The 11,655-nt window shown below is 39.2% G+C and overlaps 1 protein-coding gene across 1 annotated transcript in view; it reads left to right on the top strand.

Annotated features, from left to right (window-relative positions):
• The window catches only part of col9a1b (collagen, type IX, alpha 1b), a 33,519-nt gene extending 21,864 nt beyond the window's left edge, over positions 1-11,655 (top strand). Inside the window, exons 27-35 of the mRNA XM_055913782.1 lie at positions 108-179; positions 2,190-2,225; positions 2,839-2,883; positions 3,006-3,038; positions 4,374-4,520; positions 5,231-5,285; positions 7,535-7,723; positions 7,823-7,900; positions 9,510-11,655. Coding sequence (XP_055769757.1) covers positions 108-179; positions 2,190-2,225; positions 2,839-2,883; positions 3,006-3,038; positions 4,374-4,520; positions 5,231-5,285; positions 7,535-7,723; positions 7,823-7,900; positions 9,510-9,706 — 852 coding nt within the window. The 3' untranslated portion in view covers positions 9,707-11,655. The remainder of the gene's footprint in view (positions 1-107; positions 180-2,189; positions 2,226-2,838; positions 2,884-3,005; positions 3,039-4,373; positions 4,521-5,230; positions 5,286-7,534; positions 7,724-7,822; positions 7,901-9,509) is intronic.

The following is an 11,655-nucleotide window of genomic DNA, read 5'->3' on the forward strand; positions in this document are numbered from 1 at the left end:
CCTGGCGCTGCAAGCACCTTGCTCTAACCAACTGAGTCATACAGGACATACAGTAGTGTGGTGTTGACCTCTGACCTCATTGTTGTCTCTCTACCTTTGTTTTGTAGGGACCTAAAGGGGATCTTGGTCTTTCTGGTGTTCCCGGACCCCCAGGCCTCCCCGGAGTGAAGGGAGAGAGGGTAAGATAAGAGGACGTTCTATTCTGACTGGTATCTATCCCCTCTGTAGAGACCTGCCGTCCGGTGGGGAAACAAACACTTCTGTTATACAACTAAACAAACTACTGCTATTATACAACTAAACAAACTACTGCTATTATACAACTAAACACACTACTGCTATTATACAACTAAACACACTACTACTATTATACAACTAAACACACTACTGCTGTTATACAACTAAACACACTACTGCTATTATACAACTAAACACACTACTGCTATTATACAACTAAACAAACTACTGCTATTATACAACTAAACACACTACTGCTATTATACAACTAAACAAACTACTGCTGTTATACAACTAAACACACTACTGCTATTATACAACTAAACACACTTCTACTATTATACAACTAAACAAACTACTGCTATTATACAACTAAACACACTACTGCTGTTATACAACTAAACAAACTACTGCTATTATACAACTAAACAAACTACTGCTGTTATACAACTAAACAAACTACTGCTATTATACAACTAAACACACTACTGCTATTATACAACTAAACAAACTACTGCTATTATACAACTAAACACACTACTGCTGTTATACAACTAAACAAACTACTGCTATTATACAACTAAACACACTACTACTATTATACAACTAAACACACTACTACTATTATACAACTACACAAACTACTGCTGTTATACAACTAAACTCACTACTACTATTATACAACTAAACACACTACTAGTATTATACAATTAAACAGACTACTACTATTATACAACTAAACACACTACTACTATTATACAACTACACAAACTACTGCTGTTATACAACTAAACACACTACTGCTATTATACAACTAAACACACTACTGCTATTATACAACTACACAAACTACTGCTGTTATACAACTAAACACACTACTGCTATTATACAACTAAACAAACTACTGCTGTTATACAACTAAACAAACACTTTTGTTATACAACTAAACAAACTCCTGCTATTATACAACTAAACACACTGTTATACAACTAAACAAACTACTGCTATTATACAACTAAACAAACACTTCTGTTATACAACTAAACAAACTACTGCTATTATACAACTAAACAAACTACTGCTGTTATACAACTAAACAAACTACTGCTATTATACAACAAAACAAACTACTTCTAATTGGATTAAGTCTCCCTGGAGCGTTTACGTTCTGCAGGCCTGATATTTGATGAAAAGATAGAGAGTGAGCTCAACTGAAGAGCGCTGTGGCTTGTGTTTAGTCGTTTCAGGTTCCACAGACTTCTTATGACAATTTTCCATTTTCATGAAACCACCAGTTTTGATTGGACTTTCCACGGTTTTGTTCAATCATGAAGACAGCAATTTAGCCTCAATTGCTAGCTAATAGAAAGTCACAGTCTTACCATATGCACCTGACAAGGACACATACTTTGTGAAATACATCGTTTTGACCCCCTCTAGTGTTACAAGTTCAATCATGCCTTCATAAGACCAGTCTTGCTGTTGCTTTACATAGTAGTATAACTAGTGTTGTTGTCTAACTGTATAACTGTACTGTATAACTTTACATAGTAGTATAACTAGTGTTGTTGTCTAACTGTATAACTTTACATAGTAGTATAACTAGTGTTGTTGTCTAACTGTATAACTGTACTGTATAACTTTACATAGTAGTATAACTAGTGTTGTTGTCTAACTGTATAACTGTACTATATAACTTTACATAGTAGTATAACTAGTGTTGTTGTCTAACTGTATAACTGTACTGTATAACTTTACATAGTAGTATAACTAGTGTTGTTGTCTAACTGTATAACTGTACTGTATAACTTTACATAGTAGTATAACTAGTGTTGTTGTCTAACTGTATAACTGTACTGTATAACTTTACATAGTAGTATAACTAGTTAACTGTTTAACTGTGCTGTAGTTGAAAGATTTTCAATACTGAACTGATTTCTCCTCAACTTCAGGGAGAAGCTGGCGAGGGAGGACCGAAAGGGGAGCAGGTAAAACATCCATGTTTTAAAATGTCTGTTTATCTCTCACAACAATATTTGGCTGTATCTTAAAGTCAGTTGGATACTCCACCAGCAGAGTGTGGATGGGCCCTTTCCAGTTTCAAGTTTTATTAGTCGTATGTACAGATACACATGGTATACACCGTCCAATGAAATGCTTACTGGCAGGTTCCTTCTGGACAAAGCAACAACAATAAGAAATAATACAAAATAAGAATATGAACGTAAAGTAAATGGTTCAGTATTTTTATAGTCCAACATAGTAGAATAACAATTTATAGTCCAATATTTATACACGTGTTGGTGTGCAAGTGGTTTTAAATTGTGCAGTATTTAGCAATCATAATAATAATCTGGTAGCAGCTGATGAGGTGTGTGTGTGTGTGTGTGTGTGTGTGTGTGTGTGTGTGTGTGTGTGTGTGTGTGTGTGTGTGTGTGTGTGTGTGTGTGTGTGTGTGTGTGTGTGTGCGTGTGTGTGTGTGTGTGTGTGTGTGTGTGTGTGTGTGTTTCTAACTTACCCTTGGCATTTGTTATATCCAGAAGAGAGATTTTACCCCAAATAATTGATGTTTGTTTGGTGTGTGTGTGTGTGTGTGTGTAGGGGGGACAAGGTTCTGAGGGAACCTCTGGAGACAAAGGAGATGTTGTAAGTTATCACTCAAACAAGGATTCATTGCATCCAACCCAACCTCACATTGGAGCCTTTTAAACAACACTTTTTAACTCCACCTGTACTAATCCTCTGTGTTTTTCTCATTTGTATAATAGGGTGACCAAGGGGAATCTGGACCCAAAGGAGTGGTGAGTTCTGTACTTTTCTAGAAGCAGCTCCATGTCTCAACCAGGAATATGACTTGGAGACAGTTGATCTACACCCATAGAGTGTTAGTAATAGTGCTAAGTGGTATTAACCAACATTTAGGGTTTAAAAAAAAGTTTTTTTAAACAACTAATTGACTGACTAGTAGAAAGAGGAGGAAGAGAAGCGCTACTAAGGTACACAATGGTACATTTGGTAGACAGAAGGTGCTCTTTGGTAAAAGGGGTAAATTGGTCATCAAAAAGAAAGGAGGACCAAGGCACTCGTCATGTAATTAACTAAAATGCCTTTATTAGTAAGGCATGTTCAATAGAAACAAAGTTTTTAAAAATCCAACGCGTTTCGGCTGCATGGCCTTCGTCAGGGAGTACAAAAACATAATACAATGTCCTCTTTTGAACAGCTTTTCCAAAAAGCCCTAATTAGAAGAGGGAGTGGTTACAAAATTGATTGGGCACACCTAGTAAGCAATACTATACACATTAAAAAGTGAAATACTGAAGCTATGTTATCATAAAAATAAGTATTTTTATTGACTGACATTGTTTCAATGATTTGAATTCCATTTTGTTGGAGCTCCATGTGCAGTTTCTGTAGAGATACATCAGATGAAGTCTGAACTGTATTGGAATCAGGCTCAGCTAATGCACGTTTTGAGCAGAGTAAGACAGCTAAGGAGGTGGTGCCACAGGATGAGATCTCCAACGTCATCCATTTCAGGCCTGTAACATCAGGGTTTCCTGTCATCCATTTCAGGCCTGTAACATCAGGGTTTTCTGTCATCCATTTCAGGCCTGTAACATCAGGGTTTTCTGTCATCCATTTCAGGCCTGTAACATCAGGGTTTCCTGTCATCCATTTCAGGCCTGTAACATCAGGGTTTTCTGTCATCCATTTCAGGCCTGTAACATCAGGGTTTTCTGTCATCCATTTCAGTAACATCAGGGTTTTCTGTCATCCATTTCAGGCCTTTAACATCAGGGTTTTCTGTCACCCATTTCAGGCCTGTAACATCAGGGTTTTCTGTCACCCATTTCAGGCCTGTAACATCAGGGTTTTCTGTCATCCAAAATACAGTGATTCTTATATTATCTGCGCAGTAATAATATAGAGAGTTTGGAAGTGCTAGACGAGTCTGGGGACGAGATCTCTGCAATACCATCTTACAGGTTTTTCTTGTTCCAGGTAAAAGCAGATATTAGTTTATTCCATGGCTCACCAGCACCCCCGAAACTCAGAAGTCTTCATTGAGCATGCTCAGTAACACCCATGTAATGTGGTTCTGATCCAGCGGTCTCTCCCCTCTCTGTCTCCAGGTTGGAAACCCAGGAGAGCCTGGTAACAGAGGGCCAGAGGGTAGCAGAGGGCAGCCTGGCATCGAGGGCCCAGCTGGTACTCCTGGACCACGTGGCATGCAGGGCAACAGGGGCGTACCAGGAATCAGGGGGTCACAGGGACCGGCGGTAGGTACCCCCAAACCACCTCCACCCAAACCTTTGAAGACTATACACCTTAACTTACTTACAAACGTACTAACTTACATACTTACTTACATAGTAACTTACTTGCTTACTTACTAACTTACTAAATACTTACTTCCTTAATTACTTACATACCTACTTACTCACATACTTACTTGCTTGCTTACTTACTTAACGACTTACATACTTACTTAATTACTTACGTACTCACATACTTACCTACTTACCCACTTACATACTTAAATACTTACATGCTTACTTACTAATTAACTTACTTGTTTACTTATATACCTACAAACTCACTTACGTACTTACTTACTTACTTATTTACATACCTACTTACTTACATACTTTCATACTTACTTACATACTTAGTTACTAACTTACATACTTACTAACTTATTTACATACTTACTTACTTACAAATGTACTAACTTACTTCTAGGCCTTTCCCTCCTTCTGGACCTTAGGCCATGGACAACAGTTTCCCTCCTTCTGGGCCTTAGGCCATGGACAACAGTTTTCCCTCCTTCTGGGCCTTAGGCCATGGACAACAGTTTTCCAGTGTATCCAGCATAACACAACTAGGGCTTACAAAATGCATTTCAGACGCTAAACTAACATGAGAAGCTAAATCTATGTTTATTAAAGCTGTTTTCTCATCATAAACCTTTTGTTATGTTATCCTTCAGGGTAAAGAACCAAGCGATCAACACATCAGACAAGTCTGCATGAGAGTTATGCAAGGTAAGAATATTGCACACTGTCATTCCTTCAGTGTCTTTTAAATCAATGTCTCCCACTCTACCTTTAAGTATAAACACTGTAATATCCCCACCCTCATTGTTTCTACTATAGACCAGGGGTGTTCAACTCCTACTCTATGAGGTCCGGAGCCTGCTGCTTTTCTGTCCCACCTAATAATGAATTACACACAGCTAGTGTCACAGGTCTAAATCAGTCCCGGAATAGAGGCGAACAATGAACAAATGCAGTAGAACTGGCTTCGAGGTCCAGAGTTGAGTTTGGGGGATATAGCCTATCTGGCTTGACAGTTTGAAGAGAGGGAAGCAGAAAAAAACCCATCATAAATACGCTTCAACCTTTGTTAGTTTGATGGATAACAGACTCCTGAACCCCAGAAATGCTGAAGTTGCAGCCTGTTTTTTTTGTCTCTCTCCCTGGGCCCTCTTACTGTATCTCACCCCCTCCTCCCACTACCACTACTCTCCTCCTAAACTCGTTAATGTTTTATACCCAATGTGCTGAAAAATGTATTTCACCTTTAGAGGACCTGCACTTTTGCTAAAAGCAGAAAAGCAAAGACTGGAATTTGGAGTGTAAAATACCATGGCCAAAAGCCTTAGGAGTTTTATGTTGAACTCTTGGCACCATAAATACACACATATATTTTTCAGTTTCTTAAGGATCGTACCCGTTTTTTTTAATTTTCGCCTCAAATGACATACCCAAATCTAACTGACTGTAGCTCAGGACCTGAAGCAAGGATATGCATAACATTTGAAAGGAAACACTTTGAAGTGTGTGGAAATGTGAAATTAATGTAGGAGAATATAACACATTAGATCTGGTAAAAGATAATACAATCAAAAAAACATACATTTTTATTTATTTTTGTGTTCCATCATCTTTGAAATGCAAGTGAAAGGCCATACATTAAGGTAGGATCCTAAGTGTAATTTAGATTCTGTCCACAAGATGGCAGCAGTGTGTGTGCAAAGTTTCAGACTGATCCAGAGAACAATTACCTCACCATACAATATTTTGCATCAAGTCTGCCAGGAGTTTGCCCAAATGTGCCAAATTGGTCAATTTATACATTTTCAAGTACATAACTATAGAGAACATACAAAAATTCTATGGTAATAAAAAATTCAAGTTTAACACTCCCAGGAATGTCATACATGATGGATCTAGATCATGATGGATCTAGATGGCTGAGCGGGGTGGGTGTGGAGCCAGAGACAGCAGTGGGGTTAAACTGTAGAACCCAGTTCCTACATTTAAATATTTAAAAAACGACACTACATTTTATCTCTGGGACCCTCAGGATCACAAATCAGAGCAAGATTACTGAATGTAAGTACATCACCTTCAGAGGTGAATGTATCAAACCACCAGCCGTGATAAAAGTGTTTTGTTGTGCACTATCCTCAAACAATAGCATGGTATGTTTTGTGTGTCGTAGCTACTGTAAATTGGACACTGCAGTTAGTTAGCAATAATTTAAGCTTTCTGCCCGTATAAGACATGTCTCTGTCCCGGATGGTTGGCTGTTGTATACAATGTTATCTAGTCACATTATCGCATATTGAGCAACAATTGTCCCGGTTTAGGGACACCAATCCCTTAGAGTTGAATGTTTTCCAATAAGTATTTTCACTCTGCTCAATTTACTGAGGCAGACTTGAATGTGTAAGAATAAGAAGGGAGGACTACAATTTTTATAACATTTATAAAGAGGCCTTAATTAAATTTCCAATGCAGCCATTCTTATCTCAATATCAAATCATTTCTGGGAAAACAATTGAGTACCTCATTGTGATTGTTTTAAATTGAAATGGTCAAAAATAAACAAAAATAGCTATTTAGCAAAGAGACATTTCTCAAACAAGAATTTTGCTAACACTGTCTGGGAGTGGTCTAAGTGAGGAGGGTAAAACTGAAAACGAGCTGTTATGGCAAAGAGGTTTGGAACTCTCTTTCTTATTGGTCTATTAACTGATTTACCACCCGGTGATGTCACCAGGCAGGCCAAAACTCCATCCCACCAAAAGAGGCAGAAATTTCAGGCGGTCTTTTCAAACAGTCCTACACTAAAAGGGAATTATCCTAATTTTCACAATTTCACCAACATTAAAGTGTGGAAATATATATAAAACAAAGGAAAATCCCATTTTGGACTGCACTGGGCCTTTAATACATTTGATTGATTAATTGTTTGCTCATCATTCCCTTTCCTCTTGCTCCAACAGAGCAGCTAGCCCAGTTGGCTGCCAGTCTAAGGAGGCCGGAGTCTGGAGCAGCGGGCCTGCCTGGTAAGCCAGGGCCTCCTGGTCCTGCCGGACCCCCAGGGGACAGTGGCTTCCCTGGGCAGGCTGGAGCAAGAGGACTGCCTGGCCTCAAAGGACCTCCAGGACTCCGGGGACTCAAAGGACCCAAAGGTGGGGAGAGGATTTGTAATGTTACTGTTATTTGAAAATGTGAGTGCAAAATTCAGAGTTTTAGAATAACTCTTGTAATTAACATGCTGTGTGGCGCAGGTGAAATGGGCGACAGAGGAGACCGAGGTCCCACGGTGCGAGGGGCCAAGGGCCAGCCAGGACCTCCCGGTCTACCAGGTGAGTGACATCGACCTTGATTGCCATGGAGCTTACTTTTTCTTTATGGTCTAATCTTAGTCTTGGTCTTGGAGGTTGTAGATATTCTAGTCTTGGTTTTGGAGGTTGTAGATATTCTAGTCTTGGTCTTGGAGGTTGTAGATATTCTAGTCTTGGTCTTGGAAGTTGTAGAGATTCTAGTTTTGGTCTTGGAGGTTGTAGATATTCTAGTCTTGGTCTTGGAGGTTGTAGATATTCTAGTCTTGGTCTTGGAGGATGTAGATATTCTAGTCTTGGTCTTGGAGGTTGTAGACATTCTAGTCTTGGTCTTGGGGGTTGTAGATATTCTAGTCTTGGTCTTGGAGGTTGTAGATATTCTAGTCTTGGTCTTGGAGGTTGTAGATATTCTAGTCTTGGTCTTGGAGCTTGTAGATATTCTAGTCTTGGTCTTGGAGGTTATAGATATTCTAGTCTTGGTCTTGGAGGTTGTAGATATTCTAGTTTTGGTCTTGGAGGTTGTAGATATTCTAGTCTTGGTCTTGGAGGTTGTAGATATTCTAGTCTTGGTCTTGGAGGATGTAGATATTCTAGTCTTGGTCTTGGAGGTTGTAGACATTCTAGTCTTGGTCTTGGGGGTTGTAGATATTCTAGTCTTGGTCTTGGAGGTTGTAGATATTCTAGTCTTGGTCTTGGAGGTTGTAGATATTCTAGTCTTGGTCTTGGAGCTTGTAGATATTCTAGTCTTGGTCTTGGAGGTTATAGATATTCTAGTCTTGGTCTTGGAGGTTGTAGATATTCTAGTCTTGGTCTTGGAAGTTGTAGATATTCTAGTCTTGGTCTTGGAGGTTGTAGATATTCTAGTCTTGGTCTTGGAGGTAGTATTTTCTTAATAGCACTGACTTAATAGCACTGAAAATAATTTTTTGAGGGAAAATTTTCTTGATATGATTGTGATGTGTTGTTGTCTCACCTAGCTATCTTAATGCACTAATTGTAAGTCACTCTGGATAAATGTTGCTAAATGACTAAAACATAAAATGTACACATTTTCTAGAATGTTTTAGTCTTGGTCTTGGCGGTATTAGATGTTCTAGTGTTGGTCTTGGCGGTTCTAAATGTTCTAGCCTTGGTCTTAGAGGTTGTAGACATTCTAGTCTTGAGGTGCGTTGAACAAGGAAAGAGTTTGCTAACATACTGTATTCCATTTGGTTTTGAGTTTGGGCGCAACCGTTCGCTATCATTAGCAAACGGTCTGAGAACATAAGTGTCTGTTTCAGGTCTAAACTGCTTTCTAAAAATAATCAAGTGGCCATGTAGACTTTATACAATATTTAGTAGGAATAGCTAAGTCATTTCAGTTTGAATATTGTTGCTAAAAAGTCACAGTAATCCTTTAAAAAAAGTAGCTGTTTGATGTTTCACCATCACATTTTGTAATGTTCATTCAAGTCATTCAACTGTTATTGTTACTGTTACTGTAAGCCACAAACAGAAGCCTTATTGATCTCGCCTTTGGTCTTAGAGTCTCTAGAATGTTCTAGTCTTGAGTCTTTGAGGTTCTGGACGTTCTACTTTGGTCTAAGATGGTTTAGCTAACTCTTCTCTAACTCTAACTCTTCTCCCTCCACAGGTGAGCCCGGAAAGCCTGGTTACGGCCAGGAGGGACGTGACGGCGAGAGAGGACCTCCAGGTGTTCCTGGCCAGGCTGGTGTACCTGGGCCTCCTGGTAACGCTGGCCCCAACGGCTACTGCGACCCATCGTCCTGCAACCTCAGACCAGGGGACATTGACACCAGCATCAAGGGCCCGGAGGGAACTAGAAACTAGAGCCACCACCCAGTGGAGGCTGGTGTCACTTTAAATCTGAGGACTGGATGTAATGGTTGTAATGGATGTAATGGTTGTAATGGAATGAATGGAACAGTTTCAAACACCTTGGATTCGGTTCCATTTATTCCATTACAACCTTCACTATGACCCATCCTCCCTTCACCAGCTTCCACTGCCCAACACCCAGAGAGGGGTAGAGACAGAGACAGAGACTAAGATGGCAGATGGACAGCTCTCCCACCCCAACCCTGGGAGCACACAACATTCTCACAGCCTCTCTACTCTGAAGGCTGTTGCTGTAAAGTGGTCCATTCTAAGGTATCTGCAGTGTTTTGTGAGAGTGTTCTGTGCTAGCCAGATCTCTTTCAGATATGAAGGAGTCTTCCACTTCCACAAATGCAAAACAAAATTAAGTATTTTGTTGCAAAACAATAATAATCCTGAACCTGTTTGGATGTGTAACAGTTTTTTACATGACAGATTTTCTTATTTTCTTTTGTTGTTTTCAGAAAAGGGTGCTCTATTTTAAGATATTAATGTTTTGAAGACAATATATATATATATTTTTCAACTGTCCCTGTAAACCTAGATGTCCTTAATAACCACCAGACATGCTACCTGTCCTTATTAACCACCAGACAAACACCTGTCCTTAACAACCACCAGACATGCACCTGTCCTTAACAACCACCAGACAAAGACCTGTCCTTATTAACCACCAGACAAACACCTGTCCTTATTAACCACCAGACAAACACCTGTCCTTATTAACCACCAGACAAACACCTGTCCTTATTAACCACCAGACAAACACCTGTCCTTATTAACCACCAGACAAACACCTGTCCTTATTAACCACCAGACAAACACCTGTCCTTATTAACCACCAGACAAACACCTGTCCTTATTAACCACCAGACAAACACCTGTCCTAATTAACCACCAGACAAACACCTGTCCTTATTACCCACCAGCCAAACCACCTGTCCTTATTAACCACCAGATAAACACCTGTCCTTATTAACCACCAGACAAACACCTGTCCTTATTAACCACCAGACAAACACCTGTCCTTATTAACCACCAGACAAACACCTGTCCTTATTAACCATCTGGCTGTATGTTCCCTTTCCTCCTTTCCTCACACTGAAACAGCTGTATACTGTAGCCTACATGTTGATTTCAGCAGCGGCTCCATCCACATCAACATCAGCTAATTCCTCCCCAATAAAGTAAAATCATAAAGCAATACCAGGATTGCCTTTAGCCCAAAGTGTATTTTTTTGTATTTCTAATGTACTGCATCATGTTTTGTATTGAAGTATCATATACCAAAGATAGACCTGGTGAAAACAGTGATATCAGTTTGTACAGAAAACACCTGGTGTATTTCCAGCACCCTGCTTTCCTTCCAGAAATCTAAATAGAGAGAAAGAAGATAGGACTGACACCAAACCACACTGACTGACTGACCTTCCATATATGCTGTACATCTCTGTAAATTGTTTTCAATTGTGGTTAATTATATTTACTACAAAAATAACTATCCTGATGATTGAATATGAGGTTTGTTCTCATTGTACAGTGTGAGGAGGATTCTGAGAGATTATTATTTTGAATATAAATGGAATATTCCCTTCACAGTATTCTGTTCACTGTTGAGTACTATGTCAGCCATATAAATGAAGTCACTAGAATGGCAATTCCAATGCGATTCTATTTCTATGTGAATTCCTCACAGGGTTTGGAGAGATGGAGAAAAGGAAGTCAGTTGTTTCTATTTTATTATATGATGATGATGACGATACTATTTGAGGGTGACATCACAGTTTGTACAAATATCTAGGAGGAGGATCTAGAAATGTCAAATAAATTCTCAAATGTATTTTTTTCTGTGACTTTGTTCACTCCTAATAAAGCAATGCCGCTGTCAGTTTTAAAATGTA

The sequence above is a fragment of the Salvelinus fontinalis genome, unplaced genomic scaffold, assembly GCF_029448725.1.
Source record: "Salvelinus fontinalis isolate EN_2023a unplaced genomic scaffold, ASM2944872v1 scaffold_0390, whole genome shotgun sequence".
NCBI lineage: Eukaryota > Metazoa > Chordata > Actinopteri > Salmoniformes > Salmonidae > Salvelinus > Salvelinus fontinalis.